Below are 24,943 nucleotides of genomic sequence, written 5' to 3'. Positions count from 1 at the left end.
TGGGACCGTGTGGCCTCCTTTCCCAGCGCCCTCCGTGCCGCCTTCGGTTCGTGCCTCCACCCGGCCGCCTTGCTTTCGCCAGGCTTCCTTCACGTTCCCTGGATGGCGGCCTGTCTGTGGTTCCTGCTCTCAGCCCTTGCGTGCCCCAGAAAGTCTGTTTTCGCCCTCATTTCCCGAGGCCGGTTGCTCTGGCATCTTCACGTTTTCCGTCAGGACGTCCGAGTCGCCGGTGTGGCCTCTGGCTGCACGGTTTCCAGCAACCAATTGCTGCCGCCTGTAGCTCCGCGCCGCCGCCCATCACGTGTCTCCTTTAACTCGCTCTTAAGATCTGCCCCTTTATTACTGGCTCTGAACCATCGATTATGTATAGTTTACGCCTCTTTCCTGTGCTTTGGGTTTAATTGAACTTCTCGAACCTGTGGGTGTGCTGATTTCATCAGATTTGAAAATATTTAGCCATAATTTCTTCAAACATTTTTCCCTTCCCCGCATCCTCTCCAGTGACACGTAGATTAGTAGGATGTTTGAGTCCCCTCCCAGCTCCCTGATGGGCCACTGATTTTCCATTCTTTTTTCTCCGTGTTTTCATTTCACCTGGTTTCTGTTGCGATGTCTTCAGTTCGTTAACCTTTCCTCCTGCCATTAATCCCATCTAGCGTAGTTTTCATTTCAACTTGGATCTTTTAAAAAAACCTTCTGTGTCTCGACTTAATTTTCAGTGCATGAGGAATGTCGTCCTTCTGCCCTTGCCCGATCCTTCTAACATCCATGTCTAAGATCAGGACCCCTCCCTCAATCATTGATTCTTTTATTTTCCTCCTCGTGGGCCATTTTCTGTGGCTTTGAACGCCCAGGAATATGCGACTCAGTGCCAGACATCATGAATTTTACCTTTTGAGTTGACGAATATTTTCGTGTACCTCTAAGTAATCTGGAGCTTCCCTCTGGGCGCAGGGAAGGGGCTCAGAAACGCTTTGGTGCTTTTCGGTCTTGCTTTTTAAAGCCCTTCGTTGGTGCTACAGCAGAACTTAGCTTGGGCCCTTGGTTTCCTGCTGCTGAGGCGAGACCCTCTGGGTGCGTGGAGGGTGTGGGGGCGCCCACCTGCCCGGCGCTGAGAGCCCTGTGCCACCAGGCACCCCTGGCCTGGCAACCACGGGGCGGCCTCTGTCCTCGCAGGTGCGTCGGGGTCTGCGTCCCAGGACTGCAGCTTTCCCTTGTGCACGTCTCTGGGGTTTTGTTTCTTTGTAGCTCCCTCCTTGCCCGTACGCTGCCCTCTGAACTATGGCCCTGGCGCCTCTAGGACCTTCAGCGCCCCCTCTTCTATCCAAGGAGGCCACCCGGCATCATCTGGGGCCTTCACTTCTGCACTCCGGGCTGCAGACGTCCCCAGGCAGTAGGCGGGGGCATTCGGGGGGCTCCCCTCGATCGTTGCCCATTTCTCGGGAATCACCGCTCAGTGTCTGGAACTTAACGGTTTTGTATATTTTGTTGTTGGTGGTGGTGGTTTCAGGTGGGAGGATAGATACAGTCCTGTTACTCCATTTAGTTGCAAGTGGAAATCTCAAAATCAGGTTTTTTTTCCCTTTATATAGTTAATGTTACTCTTATTTTAAGAAGAAAGCTGTATTTTAACCATTTATGAAGAAACCGATTTCTAATCACGCTTGCTACATTTAAGCATGTGAAGATCTGAAGTAGGGGAAGGGAGTGGGGGCCAGAGAAAATAAAAACCATAAAGAGCCGCTCCTTACTGCAAAGCTCTCTGATTTGCGATTTTGGGGGGTTGTTGCTCTGCTCGATGATCGGAGCCCCTTTGTTCCTTCTGGAGAGAGAGTCTCTAGGAGTCTGGGTGCATTCAAAATGCGTGGAGGATGTTATGAATAAAATGGCCATCGTGGTTTGATCTACACGATTAAAACTTTGACAGTAAAATATTGTAGAGGACACATAATGAGAGAGCTTACTTCGATGGATATTGAAATGTATTTTAAAGCTGTAATAATCAAAATTTTGAAATAGTAATGCTAATAAAGACACAGACTAGTGGACCGACATAGAATTCCCATACGCAGACTTATAAGTGTAGTTTAAACACGTAGCCTAAAGGATCTGTTCCAGTCATGGGTTTTTAGAAGACAGCATTGGTACAACTGGGCAGTTCATTGGGGGGGAAAAAAAAAGAGTTGGATCTCCTCTCCATGTCTTCTACCCAGGCGTATTCCAGATAGATTAAAGATACATTATTTGGAGAAAATAGAGGTGGTGCATATAGGCTTGAGAAGGCCTACGTAGGACATAGAGGGTACAACCGTATGGGAGCTCGAGGGTTTACAAAGAAAAACCACGTAAACAGAAGGGAAAAGAAAAACAGAGTAAATAAGGTGAGCAACAAAGCAAATGTCTTACTTTTACAAACTTATTTCTTTTCAGAATATTTAAAAGATGCTTCAAAGAAGATGAAAAGTGGGCTTATGTTTGTAAAATTGGTGAACCCATGTTCAGGTAAGCTTTCCTCTCCCCTTCTCACATAGCAGTAACTTTAAGGTTTTTTTAAACATTGCTGCCAAAAAGTCTGTATACTTATTTACCTTCGTACGTCTGTCCTTCCTTACTAGCTTTTAAAGGTAAGACAGCGTTGCTGGGTGACAAAAGCAAGCTTGATCTGAACATTTTTTATTTCTTTCTTATTTTTCATTTCTCCTTCTAAATCTGTAGAACTGTTCGCTCATCAGAAATGCATGCAAGATAAGAAGTGGTGTGTTTAGTTTCTCTCTGAAAACAGACTAATCTTTAGCTTTCTTAAGCCAACTCTTCTTAAAGCAGCTATCCAACATTAGCCTCCACTTAACATTCATTTTATGTTGTGAAGTAAAATAATCAGAGTAAAACAACAAATACAACAACAACAAAAACAAAGTTTTCTCTTGACCTGCCAGGATTTTGAGTGTTTTCATTGTTAGTGGTACTTCCATTATTTTGTTCTGACCAAAAGGCAGTGTATTTGTTCCCAGTCTAGAAGTGATTTTTTAAATAAATTTTATTTATTTATTCATATTATTTATAAAATGAATTATTATTATAAATTCATTCATTAATAAATGAATTATTATAAAATAAATTTTTATTTAATTCATTTTATTATTATTCATGAGAGAGAGAAAGAGGCAGAGACACAGGCAGAGGGAGAAGCAGGCTCCATGCAGGGAGCCCGACGCGGGACTCGATCCCAGGTCTCCAGGATCATGCCCTGGGCTGAAGGCGGCACCAAACCGCTGAGCCATCAGGGCTGCCCAAGTGATTTTTTTTTTTTTGATTTTTTTTTTTTTTTAATATAAAAAGCGTTGGGGATCCCTGGGTGGCGCAGCGGTTTGGCGCCTGCCTTCAGCCCAGGGCATGATCCTGGGGCCCCGGGATCAAATCCCACGTCGGGCTCCCGGAGCGTGGAGCCTGCTTCTCCCTCTGCCTATGTCTCTGCCTCTCTTTCTCTCTCTCTCTCTCTCTCTCTGTGACTATCATAAATAAATAAAAATTTTAAAAAGTTAAAAAAAGAAAGTGTTGTGTACAGAGATACATATTCTATGGCAACTAATTTCATTTTGACTCTATATTAAGTGCATTTTGTGTTTGATTTTTAGGCAAAAACATTAAAATATTCCATAAATACATAGTAGTATTGATGCACCTCCATGTGGGATTATTTTTTCATTATTTTACAAGATGTATGTTAGAAAGTTGTAATTGATTTTATAAGGTTTTGAGTAGACATCTGATACGTAACCAATTAGAGCGTTGTGCTGGTGGGTCGGTCCTGAATAGTAAGAGCAAAGGAAACCCAATGGGTGGTGCCTTATTGGTGTTGATGGAAAGACATCATTGGAGGCCACAAGAAAGGCACACATTTCTGGCTTCTTCCCGTGTCCTCTTCCTCAACGTGGAGTTGAATTTGAATTGAAAATGGAATCGGTCAGCTATATTACCTGAAACTCCTCATTACACATCAGACTAAGTTGAGGCAAGCAATTTTTTTCAAGCGAAGTCTTTGGTAGCAGTAAAGGGTTGTGAAGCATGCAACAAAAGTAAAGGTGCACAAAAAAGACTCCTTGTAAAATTTATTTTATGTAAATGCCTTTAAACAACAGAGGAACAGGGCAGCCCTGGTGGCGCAGTGGTTTAGCGCCCCCTGCAACCCGGGATCGAGTCCCCATGGGGCTCCCTGCGTGGAGCCTGCTTCTTTCTCTGCCTGTGTCTCTGCCTCTCTCTCGGTCTCTCTGAATGAATAAATAAATAAATCTTTAAAAAAAAATAAAAAATAAACAACAGAGGAACAAATGTTTGCATTTACTACATGACTGTGGAAAAATAAAGGCTACTGTTTGCTGAGCATTTACTACGTGCCAGGTACTGTTTTGAGAACTCTGCACGTGCTCTGCCTTTATAATCCTTGCAAAAACCTGTGAGGTCGGTTCCATATTGCTCCCACTTTACAGAGGTGGAAACAGAGGCACAGAAAGGTTTCCATACCTTCCCCAAGGGCACACGCCCAGCATGTGGTGCACATAGATTCAGACTCGAGGTCCTTCCTCGCCCAGAGCTGGCCCTTGGGGTCCCCACGGGAGGAGCCACCCGCCAGCTCCGTGCATCTGGCTGAACCAGTAGGTTTGGGCAGTTTAAGAACGGGTTTCTCTTAGTGACCTAACCCAGGAGTCAGTGAGACGCTTTGTAGCAGTTGAGATGAATGACTTGCGCTTTTTTATTTATTGGTTTGAGTGAGGATCACAGAGCTGGAAAATAAGCATCTGTCTATGATAGCCACACGCTTTCCTTGGAGCCAGTTCATGTAGAATGTTTATGTTCATAGTAGGGACACTCCTCAGAACTGTGGGACAGCCTGGACAGCCTCTTGATGCTCCGTGCGTGTGAAAACTTACAAATAGGGATCCCTGGGTGGCGCAATGGTTTGGTGCCTGCCTTTGGCCCAGGGCGCGGTCCTGGAGACCCGGGATCGAATCCCACATCGGGCTCCCAGTGCATGGAGCCTGCTTCTCCCTCTGCCTGTGTCTCTGCCTCTCTCTCTTTCTCTCTCTGTGACTATCATAAATAAATTTAAAAAAAAAAAAAAGAAAACTTACAAATAAAAACCAGATTTGTCTTAACAGGGGAAGGAACCATTTACTTGTTCGATCTGTGTCTCCAGCAGCTGTTTGAAATAAAAGTTTTCAAGGAGAAACACCATTCTTGGTTTATAGACCAATCAGTCCAATCAGGTGAGTGACTCGTGTATATATTTCCATTCACCAAACACCTACTTGGTGTGGGAAGGCTTTCCCACCCTACACGTGTGGAGGCACAGGCCTGGCGGCCCAGTTCGCAGTCGGGCCCATGCCGTGGCTGCCTGGGCATCAACAGGGTATAATCCAGGGCAAGGGGAAGATCATTGGAGCAAGTTAAGATCAATATCCAGCATATCTTACATAGTAGGACAATTTAAACTAATAACTCTGCTTTGTGTCTTAAAACACTGATGGGTTCTTAGAAATTAGATGATCGGGGAATCCCCGGGTGGCTCAGTGGTTTGGTGCCTGCCTTCGGCCCAGGGCGTGATCCTGGGGTCCCGGGATCGAGTCCCGCCTTGGACTCCCTGCATGGAGTCTGCTTCTCCCTCTGCCTGTGTCTCTGCCTCTCTCTTTCTCTCTCTCTCATGAATAAATAAAATCTTAAAAAAAAAAAGAAATTAGATGATCGTTCTAACTTGGGGGTTTGCATTATATGGACTGGGAACTCTGTTCTTCTGCTAGGCACTTCTGAGGATCTTCACATTTTAGTAGTAGCATTTTATTCCTTTGCAAATGGATACTGCTGTTGCTTTTAAAATAAAATAGAATATAACAGATTTTTTAATGCTTTGTCATATAAATTATTACTACCCTCACCCACATATCCCCGACATACCCAGCACCAACATTCTGTTTCTTTTACTGGTCCTCTGATTTGGGGGCAGCATTGACTCAGAAGGAAAACGGATACGATGTGTTCTGATGGTTCTAGGAGTGGAGAGGTGGGGGGAGTCGGGGATAGTTGAGGCATTCCGCGTTCCCTCTGCCTCTTTTCTCATCGTTTTTGGAGAGTATTTTTGTATTTCTTTGTAAGCCCTCTGTTTTCTCTTGGCTGTGTATGTCTTCACTTAGTGCCAAGATGGAAAGGCCACTTTCTTCTGAGACATTCCAGAGCAAGAGTTTATTGCTGGTGACAAATTTCCTATACCTTCGTGCCTAAGAATATGTATTGCACATTTTGGCTTTCGGTCGCCAAAATGCAGTGGCCGTCTGTGTATGTAGTCCGGCAGGTGGAAAGTCTGCATTCCCTTTTATTGTTGCTGCTGTGCTCGTTGATCTGGCAAAATATGAAAGTTCCAACTCCTAACGTGATGCACTTGCAATTGGGTTTAGCTTAAAGAGACACAGTAACACCCAGATGAAACTGGGAAATATTGATCACCTCTCCTGGACTGTCAGAGCTGGTACCTGCCCCCCTCCCCTTTCTTTTTTAATGGACCTTATTTATTCAAGTGGTTTTAGGTTCATAGATAGCAAAGTGCCTGCTTTTTTCATCATCGTCTTCTTTTTATTTTTATTTTTTTTATCGTCTTCTTTTTAAACTCAGCCTTGAAAAGAGAACTGTTTTTAAGAATAGCCACCAGGATATTGTTTTCAGACCTAGAAACCGGTTCCTAATTTCTATCGTGGATGCCTCATATAAAAGGAGCTTAGAGCTTCTAAGAGGTTGTTTTCATAAGCTTCTCTTCTACTTTAAAAAGAACAATCAACTAATATAATGTGAAATTACTCTCTTAAATTTCCTTTCACTTACTATGAAATGGAATTGCATATATAATTTAGGGGTTAGAAGTTCTTGGCTGTAGAGGTGGGTTGCTCTGTTAGGGAATAAAAGTAAGTACGTATGTTCCCTGAAACCAAAATAAGTATAAAGATAAAGGAATTGTTTATTATTCCATTTGATGAACTATATCTTCTGGCTTATGGAAGAGAGTCTGGGATGCTTGGATGGGCTGTGACGAGGGAAGAAAAGTGGGGAATGGATAGACTAGTTTGTTTGATTTGCCTTTTTTCCCTGGATAGTACCATGAATCTTACTACAGAGTGTCCTGTTTCTTATGCTCAGTCTTATTATTAGGCTCTCTTCCTCATGCCTTTTTCTCAGGGAGTAAGAGGATAGGGTGAGGTTTGAATAGGGCAGGGCCTCAGGTGGGGAACCACTTTCTGAGCTTTAAATCATTGGCAGTTTCGAGCTCTTAACCCACAGACCATAAAAAGAGCTATGTATGGAGGGAAGACTATTGCTTGCCCATGGCTTCATCCTCAAAAAATAGGAAATTACCTTTTACTGAAGCTTTATAGGTAAACTTATACATACAGGTCTCCTAATGTTTCCCTGGTTCACGTTCAGTCAGTGTTTCCCCCAACTCTTGCCCCTTATTTGGGATGGTGGGAAGACCTCTGTTAGAAATGATTTCTAAATATTCCATATCTTGTCTCTTCATTCATCCTTCGGTGGACACTTAGGTTGTTTCCATCCCTTGGCTACTGTAGATAATGCTGCAATAAACATCAGGGTGCATGTATCTTTTTGAATTCGTGTTTTCTGTTTCTTTGAGCAAATACTCAGTAGTGAAATTCCTGGATCACGTGGCTCTTCTATTTTTACTTTTCTAGGAATCTCCCTCCATACTGTTTTCCACAGTGACTGAACCAATTCGCATTCTTGCCAATAGTGCACAAGGGTTCCTTTTTCTCTGTGTCCTTGTCAACACTTGTTATTTCTTGTATTTTTTATTCTAACCACTCGGACAGGTGTAAGGTGATATCTCATGGTGGTTTTGATTTGCATTTTCCTGATGATGAGGGATGTTGAGCATCTTTTCGTGTGTCCGTTGGCCATCCGGAAGTCTTCTCTGGAAAAATATCTATTCAGGTCTTCTGCCCATTTTTTAATCAAATTATTTGTTTTTCTGGTGTTGAGTTGTATAAGTTCTTTATGTATTTTGGAAATTAACCCTCTATTGGCTGTATCATTTGCAGATATCTTTTTCCATTCAGTAGTTGCCTTCTCATCTGGTTGATGGTTTCCTTCAATGTCCAGATCTCTTTTTTTTTTTTTTTGGGGTGGTTCCAATAGTTCATTTTTGCTTTTGTTTCCTTTGTCAGAGGAGATATATATATATGTATATATATATATATATATATATATATATATATAACTAAACTAAAAAAATCATAGATATATGTTCATATATATGTGAAGTTCATATATGAACTTCAACTAGAACAATACATATGTATGTATATTTACAATGGAATATTATTCGGCCATAAAAAATAATGGGATCTTGCCATTTGTGACAACATGGGTGGACCTAGTGGGTATAATGCTAAATGAAGTCAGTCAGTCCAAGAAAAATACTGTATGATTTCACTGATAAATGGAATTTAGGAAACCAACCAAGTAAACAACAAAAGAGACAAACAAAAAAACACTTTTTTTTTTAAGATTTTATTTATTTATTCATGAGAGAGACAGAGAGAAGCAGAGACACAGGCAGAGGGAGAAGCAGGCTCCATGCAGGGAACCTGATGCGGGACTTGATCCTGGGTCTCCAGGATCACATCCTGGGCCAAAGGCAGCGCCAAACTGCTGAGCCACCCAGGCTGCCCCCACTTTTTTTTTTTTTTTTTAATAAAAAAGATATTCTTTCTTTATTTGAGAGAAAGAGAGCATGAGTAGAGGATGGGAGCAAGCAGACACCCCACCGAGCAGGGAGCCCGACATGGGGCTCAATGCCATGACCCTGGGATCATGACTTGAGCCAAAGGCAGACACTGCCTGAGCCACTCAGTCGCCCCAAAAAAGACTCTAAAATACAGAGAGCAAACTGGTGGTTGCCAGAGGGAAGGTGAGTTGGGGGGACGGCTGGCTGAAATAAAGAAGATGAAAAGGTACAGACTTCCAGTTGTAAAATAAATAAGTCACAGAAATGAAAAATACAGCACAGGGAATATAGTTAATGAGACTGTATTAACAGTGTTAGGTGACAGGTGGTGACAACACTTAGCACATTCTGCCTTTCAAAAGAGTTCTATAGAAAATCCTGCGCCTGATCCAGTTTTGGTAATTTGTGAATGGATAAAGAAGCTGTGGTCTATGTATACAGTGGAATATTCCTCAGCCATTAGAAATGACGAATACCCACTATGTGCTTCAACATGGATGGAACTGGAGGGTATGATGCTGAGTGAAATAAGTCAATCGGAGAAGGACAAACATTATATGGTCTCATTCATTTGGGGAATATAAATATTAGTGAAAGGGAATAGAAGGGAAGGGAGAAGAAATGGGTAGGAAATATCAGAAAGGGAGACAGAACGTAAAGACTCCTAACTCTGGGAAACGAACTAGGGGTGGTGGAAGGGGAGGAGGGCGGGGGGTGGGGGTGACTGGGTGGTGGGCACTGAGGTGGGCACTTGACGGGATGAGTACTGGGTGTTATTCTGTATGTTGGCAAATTGAACATCAATAAAAAATAAATTTATTATTAAAAAAATCCTGTGCCTATGTAAGAAGAACTTCTGAATTTGGAATTCCACGTATATTTTTCAAGGAATGGTTTCCACATTGGGATTAAGATGAAATAACTAAGTTGTCTTTCCAAGACATTTAATTTCCTTTGTTCTCTTTTTAATCTGTAGGTGGTCTGCTCCACTTCGCCACACCCATGGATCCTCTATTTCTGCTTCTCCACTACCTCAGAAAGGCTGATAAGGAGGTGGGTCTCCCTGTTGGGGTGTTAACGGTGAGGGGACGACGGAGTAGGGTGCTCTTCGGCTGAGCTTCTCTCTTTGCTCCCCGTGACCCAGATGTAGAGTCCCCACAATTCGGACGTCGTGTAATTTAACTCAGGTTGGCATCTTTGGTATAGAACATGGATGGGTACCAGGTGGGCTGGGATGGCTTGGAGCACCTCCACGCCTGAGAGCCAGCCCTGATCTAGTTTTCCTGTGACTTCTGAGAACGGCCGAGCCCTCTCTGCCACGTGCCCGGCTCGTTTGGCAAAAAGCCTAACGATGAAAATGTTATCGTGAAGTACTCATTAATTTTGAAATACAGTACAGATGTTAAGAAACTGACCTCAGGCCTTCGGGGAGGAAAGAAGACTTATTTTCTTTCATTTCCTTCTTTGTGAGAGACTTTAGGTAAACTGTGGTGTGCCTAGGAAAAGCTCATTAATGGGGCTGCTGCACCCGAGACTTTAGGGATCCCAGTTGGGATCCACAGGATGAAGTTACCTGTGCAGTGTAAGGACAGACTTCACGGAGTGATAGTTTCAGCCAGAGGTCCTGCGGCATTCTGCTCTCAGGATACCTTTACACTCCTGACAGTTTCTAAGGGTCCCCAAAAGCTCTTTGCTCCTAATTTTATCTATCAGGATACTGATACATTCGGATATACATTCTGATACATTGATACATTAGATGTATCATGTATAGATTCTGATACATGTGTAGAATGTATAGATTCTGATACATTGACTGCATTAGAAATGAAAACTGAGAAATCTAAAAATAATTTTATTAGTTTATTTTGAAATAAAAATAATAAGCCCATTACGTGACAACATAAAGATCCAGTGGAGGGTGTGGCACTGTTTTCCATTTTTTGCAAATCTCCTTGATGTCGGGCTCAATAGAAGACGTCTAGGTTCTCGTATCTGGCTCTGCATTCTATCTGTTTCCACGTGTTTCGTTGGAAGTATATGAAGAGTGTGCAGCCCCGCAGAGATGTGTAGTCGGAAAAGGGAAGGACGGTGTAATAGGCTCTTTCAGGTAACTGTGGATACTCTTGTTTGAAACCACTCCAAACATCGAGGGGGGTGGTTTCTGAAACGTCAGTGACAATACAGAATCTGAAACCCCGTCAGTGAAGTCCCCATGTGCTGATTATGTGAGTCTGTTGGTCTGTCTTGCACCGAGAATGGATTTTTTTTACCCACATATGACTTTGTAATATCACGCATTGGGATAGTCACTGGGAGAATACTGTTCCGCTGGATTCTGCAGACCTTCCACGTCTGGACACACCTCATTGTCTCTCTCTCCGTTGTTGCTGTCACCACCGAGTCATTGGGAAGCTGTCACGGCAGCAGAGGCCACTCTTCTACGATTCTGATTTTCACTTGGAAATTAAAATTGTATCATAGGCTACAAGTACTGCCAGTCTTTTCCTTGAGGTGACGGGTTCACTTTTTTGATGTCCAGCCAAATACCCAAGTCTGAACAGCCATAGTCCACGATGGTTTTTTCCAGTTGAAAATGGTATCCTACAAAAAGGGGAAAAAGAGGCCATTTCTGCTCCTGGCTTAGTGATGCAAGGACATTTTCTTGAGGTCATCACGATGCCTGGGTAGCAGAAGGGCTTTAGCATCACTTTTAACACATGGAATATATAAAAGATTTGTACTCAGGGTCAAGGTTTAACCAAAAAGTAATTGCTTTTACTCCTTAATCAAGGATATCCTTCAGTAAAACTGTTTTTTTCTCTTTTTTTAACTGCCCTGCATGGCAGTGGAGAGCACAGGAGCTCCTGGTTGAGCACAGGAGCACAGGTTGGTGCCACGGCCATGGCTGGTGCTCAGGAGGCTGCACCTCTGCCCACCTCTGCAGGGCAAATGTCAACACAGTGAAAATGCACATAGTATCTTAGCATTATTGTGAAAATGACCTTGAAAAAGTATTAGAGACTCCCAGGGATCTACCAACCACAGTTGGAAAACCTGTGAATTAACAATTTTAAGGAAGAAGTGCTATTTAAACTGCTTGGAAGAATCTGGGTTTTTATATTCTGATGTTTGCTTATTGTGTAAATGTTTTTGGGCTCATCTTACTTAGTCCTTAGACCAAATTTCCAGAACTTCCATACAGTAGGTCTGTCAATTTAATTTGCTATAAAAACTGAAAGCAATAAAATGGACTTGAAACTTTAAGTCACATTTTCTCTCCTGATGCAGCTTAGCTTCTTGCATTCTCCTCCTTCCCTACATCCTCCGTCCTGGCATGTGGACCAGGGAGGTTTTATTCCTCGCTTCATCCATGGTGCTCATCATCTGGAAGCTACCGTGAGCGAGGCAGTTTAAGGTATATATGCAATGAAGCTAGGAAGTCTTCATCTCTAGGGAGCAGGAGTGGTTCTGGTCACCCCCAGAAGGAAGGACCTGGTTGTATTCAGTTCAATACTTGAGTTGGCTCCCATTTGTTTTCTGGGATGCATGAACAGAGAGAAAGCCTCTCCCTTCATGTTGTGGGGGTGTTTGCCGGTGTCCCGCTAGGACCACGACTGTAGCAAAGTAGCCCTCAGCCGGGCCCCCTGGGAGGCCCGAGGGTACCGTGGTTCAGGTCGACAGGGACAGCGAAGCAGAAATCCTGCTCAAAGTGGTGGTTGGCTTTCGTTGTAAACTGTCTTACTTTTTCTCCTCAAATACCTGATGCCCTATAAGATAACTCATGAGACATTTAGGTATTTCCTTCCTTCCCTGCATTTTAGATACGATCTTGTCCTATTGAGTTCAAGGATATTGGGATGCGCTTTTGAAACGTTGACCTGATCTTTTGTAATCATAAAGTTTAACACCAGAGAGATTCTTCTTTCTAGCTATCCCAACTGTTACTGACTTTATTTCGAAGCAGGTTGCTATTGAGTTTCCTTTTGGGGCCTATATGGTAAAGAAAGGGAGAATGAAATATTAATTATGAAATTATTATTTTTTTAACACATAGTTGGCTTTTTTTAAAGATTTATTTATTTATTTATTCATGAGAGAGAGAGAGAGAGAGAGAGAGGCAGACACAGGCAGAGGGAGAAGCAGGCTCCATGCAGGGAGCCTGACGCGGGACTCCATCCCGGGATTCCAGGATCGCGCCCTGGGCCAAAGGCAGGCACTAAACCGCTGAGCCACCCAGGGATCCCTAATTATGAAATTATTATATCATTACTGTGTGGCAGTCCATTATATATAATCAGAATATTGTTTTAAACTGCTAAATATTGAAAATATTGTTGACCGTGAAAGAACGTAGATTAAGGTAGATATCTAGAGACAGCAAGACTTGGGAAGTCTGCGGATTATTCTTACTATCTGATAAAAGCATTTAAGGCATTTCTTGCCACTTGTTGACTTAAAGTACTAGGAGCCTTCACACCTGCTACTGAATGAACGAGATTTCACCCTTAAAACCAAAGAAAGCTATATTTGCAGTGAGAAAACTGACCAGATGGTTTCTTTGTCTTCCGATGAGGTTGTCGCCAAAACAGAAAAGCAGAGTGAGCTAGCAGTGGGACATGGGCAGGGCCATACATTTTCTATAAGGTCCAGTATCTCCAAGTCAGGGCACTAATCATTTAGACAGACTTCACCTCTCCACGCTCCTGACAGTTCAGTAAAAACAACCTGATTGGGAAGAAGAATGTTCTGAATTCCTGTGTGTGTGCTCTGGCCCCTGGGCTCCCAGGCCTTGCACACCCACCTCTGCAGATGAGCCGGATTTAACAGCAGCCTCCTTGCACCTACCCGCCTGGCTGTCTTGTCTTTCCTTATGGTCGACATTTGGAAGCGCCGTCAGATGGCTCTGGCAAGAGTGGATTCATTTTGGTTAATTTTCTTCTTTCTTCAGCCCTGGGCTAAGGATGAGGGGAAGCTGTTTGCCTTGGGTGTGATCTGGGCTTATTCCTGAGTCCTGGTCAGGGCCCCTGCTGTGTGACCTCAGCTGGTTCTTCTTCCCACTGAATGGCTGAGAGCAGCCCAACGCAGTCTCCACCATCTGTGCAAGCTTCCATGGCTTCTAGTGCTCTTCCAGAATCCACCCACGCCATCCCGCTTCATCCCGTGACTGTACTTTAGATACGGGTGGTAATGCTGGTTGGAACCCCAGTGCTTTCAAGAGCTCCAGGAGGGAGCTGAGGTCAGTTCTGGAGCCTCTCCCAGTGTAGGGGTTCTTTTTTTTTTTTTTTTTTTAAGATTTTATCTATTTATTCATGGAATACACAGAGAGGAGAGAGAGAGAAAGAGAGAGGCAGAGACCCAGGCAGAGGGAGAAGCAGCCTCCATGCAGGGAGCCTGACGTGGGACTCGATCCTGGGGCTCCAGGATCACGCCCTGGGCTGTTGGCAGCGCCAAACCGTTGAGCTACCGGGGCTGCCCAGTGTAGGGGTTCTTTAGGTGAAACAGGTGGCTTTGAACTTTATTTAAAGGTCCAGCTATGAGATGATGTGTCTTTTTCTCTTTTCTTATAAAAGGTGTGAGTTTCTGAGTTTGCTGACTGGAGTGCTTGCATTCTTGACTGAATAAAGTCTTTTTTTTTTTTTTTTTTTTTTTTTTTTTCAGGGAAAGTTCCAGCCGCTAGATCAAGTTGTGCTGGATGACACGTTTCCAAATTGCATCTTGTTGCTGAGACTTCCTGATCTCGAGAAGTTACTTCAACACGTGACAGAGGAGAAAGGTATCCTAGGTGGCCTTTGAAATCAGGCTTGTGGCTGCTGGAAAGGCTGGGCACCTGTCCCCGTGAACGTAAGGCTTGTTCTAATCACCCATCGGGGAAGCTGTCATTCAGACTTGCTTCCACTTGTCAGAACTGGTTCTCTGTTGCACTGGATCGTTCAGGCTTTGAAATTGTATCCTGTGGAATACGGTGGCCTGTCTCCTACAGGGCCAGGAGTCACGAGGCTTGGGCTTTGGTCTCCGTTCTTCTTTGAACTAGTCTGTGACTTCAGTTCAGTTCCTTACCTGCTTTCGGCCTCGGATTTCTCACTTGTAAGATTACGTAAGGCCTACGCCTTCATTGAATCCAGAAGTGCTTATCGAGTGCCAACTAAGCACCCTATGTAGGGCACTGGAGTTAGACTCCAGGCTGGTTATAAATAAGACATGATCCTTTGTCTCACTAAGCTCTGAGTCTACTGGGGACAAATTGCAAGCAGGGCAATGGCAGCAGAGAGTAATAGAAGTGAACTCGGGGTGTTCTGGGTGCACACAGGACAGGTGTATAACCCTGCGGCTGGAGAGTGCAAGCAGTTGGGTATCGTGTTGCTCCCAGTGCAGCCCTAAAGGGTAAATCAGGGTCAGAGGCATCACAGAGGCATGGGTTCATGAGAGAGTTTGTCATGATCAGCAGCTCTAAGGAGTTCAGGTGAGCGGGATGTAGGATGCCAGCGGTGCCTCTAAGGTGGTAAGGAAGGAAAGGGGTGGGAACACAGGCACGCTCTCAGATGAAGAAGGGGCTTATGTGTGTCGGACTCTGCCTACTGGTAGCGGAGCGTCAGCAGAGTGTGAGCCATAATGTGGAAAGCACATCGGAGAGTCTAAGGCCAGGTCCCCAGAGGCTGCTGCGGGGCTCCGGTAGGAATGACAGTAGCCTGAGCTTAGCACCTAGAGCTAGCGGCAGGTAGCACCTGTCCGGGGAACCAGCCTCACCGGCTGCTGGGCAGCAGTCCAGGAGGAGGAGGAGGAGTCCAGGATGACTGCCGCGTCGGGCCCTGGCGGCACGGTGGCCTCCTGGAGGCACAGGTGGGAGGAGTGGGCTGGGGGAACCCAGGAGATGAGCCGGAGACACTGTTCCTTTGGATTCTGAGAAAAAGAAGTGAGGCTGCGTACGTGAGCACGTCCCGGAAAGTTAGAAACGCTGTGCACACGTGGCATCCATGCCTCAAAAGGGTCACTCAAGCAGGCTCAGGGTTAATGTGGAAATGTGGTGCGGGAAACAAGACAGCAAGCTGCTGATTCACAAAAGGTGGCCGGTTTGGCAGTTGTGACGGTTTTGAGCCCAAGAAACTGGTGGTTCCAAGAAGTGTGAGCTCACAGCGCGAAAGGGGAGACCTCACTGATAGCATTTCACATCTTAAATCCAACTAAATTCACGCTCGGCCGGGCTTAGCATTCCGTTCCGGATATGGTATATAGCACCAGGGTTTTGTCTAAAGAGTCCTGTTAAGGTCCTTGCTGGGTCCTGAGCTGGGAGATGGTAACAGTCGCGAGGGAAGTAGCTCGCAGCCGTTTCTGAAAGCTTCAATAATGGAGGATAATTGCAAGTCATTTGAATTTTACCAAGCTAACGTAAATTGAAAATGCAACTAATTCATTATCCCCAGTGCTCCTATGAGTTGTGTCGAGGACAGTTACGTTAACCCCAAACCCAGAAGCCCAGATCCAGAAACGAGGTGAATGCACCGGCATGTGTTAGCTTGCAGCCTGTGCTCCAAAGCAAGAGCTTCCCTCTCTCTCATCCTTCCCTCCTGCACACGGACCCCTGACCGTTGATTGAATCATTATCTGAAGGCTGTCCCGAACTCTTTGACTTCTTAATACTGCCTAAATGTTGGAAGGTCTGCACTGACCTGTTTGACCAGCTCTAAATACACTTCGAAATACTATGCATTTCCCTTTGGACCTTCATGGGAAAGGCTGTCTATCTCAGCATGCTGTCCTTGCATGCAGAACTGACATAAAGACAGTATTTCACGTATTTGTCTTCTGGGTTAAGGAGTGAAGCAAGTACTGGGAGATTGTTTATGTGTATTTTGATGAACAGGCCTTTTTGAGGCTGAAGCATATTTGGGAGATATAAGAGATCCTACTATTCCTTTTCTTTCCTTGTTTTAAAAATGTTTGGTTTTGTTTTTAAACCTTCCATTAAGATTTAAAAAATGTTTTGATTGTGAAGAAACTGTCAAGACTTCTAGAGAGAACTGCATACATCTTTTACTATAGGAAATCAAATCTGAATTATCACTTTATGTTTTGCCTTACTGTCATTAAAAAAGAAAAATTTGAGACCTGGAGTGTTAAGAAACCTGGAAAACATTTTGGCTGATAAAATATCTGCTCAGAAAGTGAAAGTATCTATGGGCAACTAAAACAATTATTTTAATTTGAGAAAATTCAAGATATAAAACATTCAGATAAAAAACTGCAGATATCATTTGTACTCAACCTGGTAATCAACAAATGTTAATATTTTATTGTATTTGTTTCATATCTTTTTGGGGAAAGAATTTCTTTAAGAATACTCTGGTAGGGACGCCTGGGTGGCTCAGCAGTGGAGCGTCTGCCTTTGGCCCAGGGCGTGATCCTGGAGACCTGGGATCAAGTCCCGCGTAGGGCTCCCTGCAGGGAGCCTGCTCCTCCCTCTGCCTGTGTCTCTGCCTCTCTCTCTGTGTCTCTCAGGAATAAATAAATAAATAAAATCTTTAAAAAAAGAGAATAGTTTGGTAATCTGATCTCAGGATCTACTGGCTTATATGGAAAATTAAAAGTGTATTTGTTATATAGTGTTGAAATCATTCAGTTTTCAGCATTCTTGGTCTGTAAGATGAAGAGTTGGAAAGGTTGAGAGTATCCCTCATATGTTATATTTAGTACTTTGCAAAGTTGTTCTAGATCATAAAATAAAGCTTTTATTCATAGTGTTGAGATTATTGAATGACCAGGATGTGAGCGTTATTTAAGTGTTGCAGTTAATAGTATCTGCTAACTACCATAAAGAGATGTTTCTGGAATTAAATGATGTAATACAAGTAAATCAGTACCCAGAGATCACTGGATGTATAGTAAATGCTCAGTGAATGTGAGTACTAGTAAGGCTTCTGAATTAGAAAATTTTTATTTATTTTATTTTATTTTTTTGAATTAGAAAATTTTTAATTCTTTGTTGATGTTTAAGTGACCGGGCACACCCATATGCATCCGTTTGATGGTCCATTGCTAAATATATATATTAAGTGAAGTAGAATGGGGATAATTGGATAATAACAAAAACATCTACCATCTAGTGAGAAATTATGTATCCTCTGTATTTTACATAAGTATTGTATCTTTACAGTATCCCTTTACTGTTACTACAACCTGCATTTTTGCAAATGAGGGGACAGAGGCTCAAAGAGATGAAGTTACTGGACTAGCATCCTGGCAATAGAAGTGGTAGCACCAGAACTACAACCCCTGTCTGACAGCAGCTCTTTCCCTTCCTTCTTGCAACCGTGTAACACTTCCAGAACACTTAGGTGTTAGGTAGAATCCTTAGGTGGTGTCTCATATAAAAATAGAAACTCACTTCAAAACAAAACAGTCTTGGGATATACCCCATCTTCATAATTTCCCTTCCAGAGGCAAAAAGAGGGAGACAGAAAAGAAGACAGGGGACTGCAACAATTTAAGGAGAAGACAGACTTCTCATCCCGGCAGTGAGCTTTCCTGTTCTCAGGCAACCATCCCCCTCTTCTAGTGATTGCCTTGGCCTTGGGTATCGGCTGCTTATTTGAATTACTGTCCATATATACGCTAGTGTTTGCTTCCATTCCGTATTTTATTGCTAGGATTTTCCAAACAAGAAACAAGGAGGACTGCTAGGAGTGGTCAGGTGATGTCCACGGGAGGGAGCAAACATAAGGAAGAGAGCTGATTGCCATTAACATCCGTTCTCTCCATAGGCTCTGTGCAGATGGAGCAAAACCCCAAACACTCAAATTCCCCAGCCAGCTGTTTTGATATTAGACTCCAGATGCTGTCTCAGAAGTCTGTGGCATTAAAGATCTGGTTAAGCCTGCTGGGTTTATGAGAACCTCCCCCACCCACCTCATCCCTACTGCATAAACCAGCCACGGTTGTTTGTATCCCCAGTGATGGTGGCGGTGACCTTACTCGGCTCTGCCTGCTTTATTAGTGAAGGAAGTGATGTGTCTCTGTTTGCTAGCTCTGGGGCTCAGTTTGTTTCTTGCCAAAGGAGCTCACATTCAGCGGAGGGATGACAGGGGAAAGGCCTAATAAAGGGTTATGAACTTCATCTTGAGTGGAACACTGTTTCACATTGCACGCCAGAGCTGCACTAGGCTGTCCGATGTGATTAACAGGAAGAGCCAGGAAAACTTACCTGATTAAAATACCCCAAGTACAGTTGCCAAGTTTCTATCTCCAGGGGGCAGGGGGGAAAAAAAAGAGACCATATGAGTTTCTGTTATGGAAAACATTGAGAAAGTAGATGTGAAAATGTGCTCTAGGCAGTTCGTTCAGTAATACATCAGAGAAATGCAAGACTGTGAGCCGATTACCCAATTGCTAAACATGTTATTTAATTGTGGACTCACTTTTATTCCATCTTTATTTTGTAAACCCAGTCTTTCCAGATGTTTGAGACCTGTTTTATAGGCACCAGACACATTAGGGAAAGAAACCTTCCAACATATGTACATATTATCTAACTCACCAGCTCTTGCAAACGTTAAGTCTAACACACAAACAATCGTGTTATGATATTTTTCATAATTGTGGGTAATCTATGGCCTTCACGAATATTTTGAACCCCTTTGCTTATCAAAATTTGTAAATTTCAAAATTAGTTCATAATTTACGCAATTGTAGCCTTTTGTAGCCTTCTGAGATATCCGAATTGGATATTTCTTAGTGATCATCTTGTCCAAGGAATGTTCAATTAGAAATAAATGTGTAATTAAAAACTTATCAAAAAAAAAAAAAAAGAACCCTCCAGGCCCAACTAGCATCACTGCTTAATTCTACGTTACTTTAGGAAAGAAATAATACTCAAATAATGATACTCAAGTCCTTTCAGAAATTAGATGAGGGGGGAATACTTCCCAACAAATTTTATGAAGCCAAAATTACCTCAATATCAAAGTCAAAATTATTTTAAAAAGAAAACCAGGCCAATATCCCTTATGATCATAGACTGAAAAATTCCTAATAAAATATCAGCAAACCAAATATATAAAAAGGATAACATAACCAAGTGGGGTTTATCTCAGGAATGCAAAGTTGGTTGAACATTAGAAAATCGATCTGCATAATTCACCTGTTTACACGTGACAAAAGAAAAATTGTAGATCATTTCAAGAGATGCAGGAAAATCATGTGACAAAATTCAGTCATAAAATAAATTCTTAGCAAATTAGAATAGAAAGGCACTTCCTCAGTCTGGTAAAGGGCGTCTATGACAGACCTAAGCTAATATCATACTTCACTGTAAAAGACTGAACACGGTTTTCCCCTATGGTTGGGTGGAAGGTAAGCATGTCTGCTCTGACCACTCTATTCACCATTGGAGTGGGAGTCCTAAGAGTTTCACAAAATAAGAAAAAGAAAATGGTATATAGATTGGAAATTAAATAGTGAAACCATCTTTATACATAAAAAGTATATACATGTATGTAGAAAGCCCAAATGAATCTACCAAAAAAAATTACTATAACTAATAAACAGGATACAAAATCAATGTACAAAAAGTGAATTGTATTTTTGTATACTAACAGTGAACAATTGGACAATGGAATAAAAACATATTACACAGAATATCATCAAAGATCATGAAGTTCTAGAAATAAATATAACACAGTATGTGCAAGACCAGTATACTGGATGTTACAAAACATTGCTGAGAAATTAATGAATTAAATAGAGAGGTATACCATGTTCATGAATTTGAAGATTCAGTATTGTTAAGAGGTCCATTCTCTTCTAACTGATCTATAGATTTAATGTAATGCCTATCAAGCTTTCTTGGGGGAGAGAGCCAGAAATTGATGAGCTGATTCTAGAATTTATGTGAATTTGCAAAGACCTGCAATAACTGGAACAATTTTGAAAAAGAATAAAGTTGGAGAACTCACACAATCTGATTTCAAGACTTACTCTAGAGCTATAACAATCAAGGAAGTGTGGCATTGGTGTAAGGATAAACATATAGATAATGGAACAGAATAGAGAACCCAGCAGTGGACCCACACTTATATAGTCAATTGAATTTTTTTCAGTGGTATCAAGATACTCCAGTGGGAGAAGAGATAGTCTTTTCAACAAATGGTCTGAAGAATTTGGATATTCATATGAAAAACAGTGTTAACATTCACCTCACGGTTAGAAAAATTAACTCAAAATAGATCACTAATTTACTTTTTTTTTTAATTTTTATTTATTTATGATAGTCACAGAGAGAGAGAGAGAGGCAGAGACATAGGCAGATGGAGAAGCAGGCTCCATGCACGGGGAACCCGATGTGGGATTCGATCCCGGGTCTCCAGGATCGCGCCCTGGGCCAAAGGCAGGCGCTAAACCGCTGTGCCATCCAGGGATCCCAAATCACTAATTTACATGCAGAAATGGAAACTACTGAACTTCTAAAAGAAAAGAGAAAACTTTTGTGACCCTGAAGATAGGCAAGGATTTCTTAGGACACAAAACCTATTAATTATAAAAAAAAAATTATAAATGTACCCATGAATTACATTTTATCAAAATTAATATCTTCTGTTTTTTTGAAGACCCCACTAAAAAAAAAAAGATAAACTATAGTTGGAAGAAAATGTTTTACATGGTATATCTGATAAAAATATGCATCTCAAATATATAAAGAGTTGTCTTAACACAATAATGAGATGAAATACATATAGCCCAGTTTAAAAAAAAAAAAGTCAGAAAGTGTGAACAGACAATTAGCAAAAGAAGATTTATAAATAGCCCATAGGCATCAGAAAACATGTTCAATATCGTTAGTCACCAGGGAAATGTAAATTAAAACCACAAGGAAATATCATTAGTATTCACTAGAGTGGCTTGAAATAAAAAAAAACAATAAGTTGAGGAACAACTGGAACTTGCCTACCTGACTGGTGGAAGCATAAAATAGTAAACAACTTGACAAGTTTCTTACGACTCAGTCATTCTACTCCTGGGGTTTACCCAAGACTTACAAAAACACATCTCTATGGAAAGACTTGTGCAAGAACGTTCAGAGCAGCATTTTTGTTTTCATAGCAACTTTTTCAAAATAGCCCCAGACTAGAAACAACCTAAATGCCCTTTGGTAGGTGAGTGTGTAAACAAAATGTAGGCTGTCCGTACATGGGATACTACTCCATAAGACAAAAGAACTATTAGTAGTGGCAATGAAATGGATGTGTGTCACAGAAATTATGTGGAGCAAAAGATGGTCACAAAAAAGTACTTGTTGTATGATTCCATTTCCATGAAGTTCTAGAATAAAGCAAAAAGTAATCAATTTTGATAGCAGATCAGTGGTCACCTGAAGTCTGGAGAGGTGTGAAACAATAGACTACAGAAGGGCTCAAGAGAACGTTTTGGGGTGACAGTTACATGACTGTATATGTACATTTGTTCAAAACCCTCAAATTATATAAAGTGGGTATATTAACCACATAAACATTATTCCTAAATAAAGGTAATTTAAAAAAAAATAAAGTAGTTACAGACCCATGAGAAGTCAAGCCTCCTCATATCAGACATGGTATTTTTTTGTTTATGTATTTGGTCTTGTTTTTTCCTCCTCCATGGACCCCGCAAAGGTAATACTGGAATCCAGTGATAGAATGTGGGCAAGGAGGCAGGAGTGAGTGATGGCCTTGAAGTTCAGGCCTGGTTGACCGGGAGGAGGCTTCCTGGTTGGGTTTGGTTAGCCTTCTTGAAAAAAAAAAAAAAAAAATGAACTCACCCCCTGAGAAAAGTACAGTTGGCCGTGGAGCAGGAGCAACTGAGCCAGAAACGAATCAGAAGAAAAGCCATCAGAGACCTAGAAGAACCAAGATGACGAGTTTTTGTAGAGTCATGGAGAAGTTCTGCCCCCACAAAGAGCAGGGTCAGAATTACTGCCAAGGGTCAGGACCCAGTTCATCTCAATAAAACGAACATCAGATCCCAGAGCGTCGAGTCCGCTCGCGTAGGGTCTGGTTGCCTGCTCGCTGCCTCAGTGACCTGGGACGACGCGCTCCACGTCCCTCTAGCCCAGTCCTTGGAGGTGGGGATGGGCCAGACCGCGGTTTCCACCCAAGATTCATTCTGAACGTCAGCGAGGAGTGCATGTGAGGAGCTCCGCCAGGCTTGCACGTAGACCGTGGCGTGTGATGCTGCCGGCACTGGCAAGCCGTCCTTAATCTTCCTTTTAAAATAATACTAAGTGCTGGTTGCGTGTGGGGCATGTGCGCTCGGCCCCGTGTGGGTGGCCTTGCTCGGCAGGGGACCGGCGCCGGGCCCAGGGTCCAGAGCCGGGCCCAGAGCCGGGCCGTGCGGTGCAGGGCCCGCGTCTCCACCAACTCCGGCAGCGCATTTTCAAGAGGATTAAGGAAGGGCCTGTGGGGGGCTCTGGAGCGAGAGGGCAAGGAAACTGGCAGGTTGTAGACCGTCCTCAAGGAATGTGGAGATTCGAGGCAGACAGGAGGGAGCAGCGGCATCAAGGCACATTCCTGAGGAGAGGCTGCGCTGAGCTGCCCAGGGACGGGCTCAGGCGGTGAACGCGCCCCTTCAGAGGTTCCAGCCCGGGCCGCACGTACGTGCATCGAGGGACTGCTGGACGCTCTGGGAACCGCCCTTCTCTTGGGACGTGGGCAGGAGCACCTGGCTGCAGGGCGGGTCGGGGCCGTTGGCTCCAGCGCAGCCGGCGTCACACCCCGGGGTCCTGGGGCTTCTGGCACCATCCGCAGCCATCTCCCCTCCACCGCTCCGGGCCCTCCGTCATGCCTCCTGGTGCCCACAGTGTAGATAAGCGCAGGCTGAAGTGGGGAGGAAGGTTCGGAGCCACGGCCAGCCCCTCGCCCGTGGGAACCGTGGTGTAGTGCGGGCGACGGGCCGGACCACGAAAAACCATTCCCACGGTGATTGCGAGCAGTCAGGTGGGGGAGTCCGCGCTGGCCCGGGGCTTTCAGGGGCCCCCAGGTCACCCCCCCACAGGCAGGGGCCCGGCTCTCTGCCGGTGGCCCAGAGAGTGAGAAACTCCCTGGGCGAAGGGTCGCCAAGGACATTCGGGCCCACGTCACCCTGTGCAAAGCTAGGGGGTTGCGAAGGGAGCAAGTGGACCCTAGAAACCTGGAGCCTTTATCCCCTTAAGGGCCGAGTCAAGCCTGTCGTAAATCTGGATTCCCTGAAATACAGCTGTGGTCACGCTGGTAACGCCTTCGAAGATGGGTTTATCGTTTCTTCGTTCTCGCTGATCCCACCAGGACAGTCCCAAGTAGTTGACAAGATTTATTTTTTTCCCTGACTGTCTGCAGTGCCTATGAAGCATATGCATCTGCATTTAGTTTCAGTTTCCTTTCTTGGGATTTCCACTTTTATTTTAGAAAAGATGTCTGTAATGGAAAACACTAGGGTAAGCTTAAAATTATTTCAAAAAATGAAGGTTGCTTGCCATGTTAATTTGCTGTGTTTTTAAAATGACGGATTCATTCTCTACAGATTTGTTTTATGCCTTTTCCCAGTTTTATTAAACGATCGACACACATCGCTGTATGGGCTTAAGGTGTCCGGCATGATGGTTTGACTCACAGCTGTTACGAAATGATCACCACAGTGCGTTTAGTTAACATCTGTCATCTCATATAGATGCAACAAAAAGGGAAGAAAAAAAATTTCTCCTTGAGATGAGAACTGTTAGTGTAATTTGATGATTTGCTTAGATTCCCATTCATTTAATGGTTGGATGAAACCTGAGTCACCCAAGTTCTGTTTTGGAATTTTTTTTTTTTAGACGCAAGTGTGCTCCCAGGCTTATAAATTGAGTTTTTCAAGAATATAAACTGTTATGAAACATTTTTAAGATATATCTAGATAGATAGTATATATATTTATATAGATAGATAGATTATATATATATATAGCATATATCTAGATATATATATAGTATATATATAGTATAAGATATAACCTTAGGAATTTATTTTTTTGTTTAATACACTTATGTTTTTTTTTTCTTCAATCCAGAAGTAGACAAAAAGAAGTATTATAAGTACAGCAAGGAGAAGACAATAAAGTGGCTTGGAAAAAAGGTATAGTACATCTCTAGTACCTGGAGTACTGGAGTACCTACTTTTT

The 24,943-nt window shown here is 43.1% G+C and overlaps 1 protein-coding gene across 4 annotated transcripts in view; it reads left to right on the top strand.

Annotated features, from left to right (window-relative positions):
* RNASEH2B (ribonuclease H2 subunit B) overlaps positions 1-24,943 on the top strand; it is a 58,697-nt gene that overhangs the window by 19,936 nt on the left and 13,818 nt on the right. For 3 of the 4 annotated variants that reach the window (XM_038569418.1, XM_038569417.1, XM_038569419.1), the window contains exons 2-6: positions 2,431-2,502; positions 5,157-5,264; positions 9,762-9,838; positions 14,447-14,561; positions 24,833-24,897. In XM_038569418.1, coding sequence (XP_038425346.1) covers positions 2,431-2,502; positions 5,157-5,264; positions 9,762-9,838; positions 14,447-14,561; positions 24,833-24,897 — 437 coding nt within the window. Of the gene's footprint in view, positions 1-2,430; positions 2,503-5,142; positions 5,265-9,761; positions 9,839-14,446; positions 14,562-24,832; positions 24,898-24,943 lie in introns of all 4 variants that reach the window. The other variant, XM_038569420.1, reaches the window with a different exon arrangement.

This window comes from Canis lupus, chromosome 22 (genome assembly GCF_011100685.1).
Source record: "Canis lupus familiaris isolate Mischka breed German Shepherd chromosome 22, alternate assembly UU_Cfam_GSD_1.0, whole genome shotgun sequence".
Taxonomy (NCBI): Eukaryota; Metazoa; Chordata; class Mammalia; order Carnivora; family Canidae; genus Canis; species Canis lupus.
This window is presented reverse-complemented; position numbering and strand designations above follow the sequence as displayed.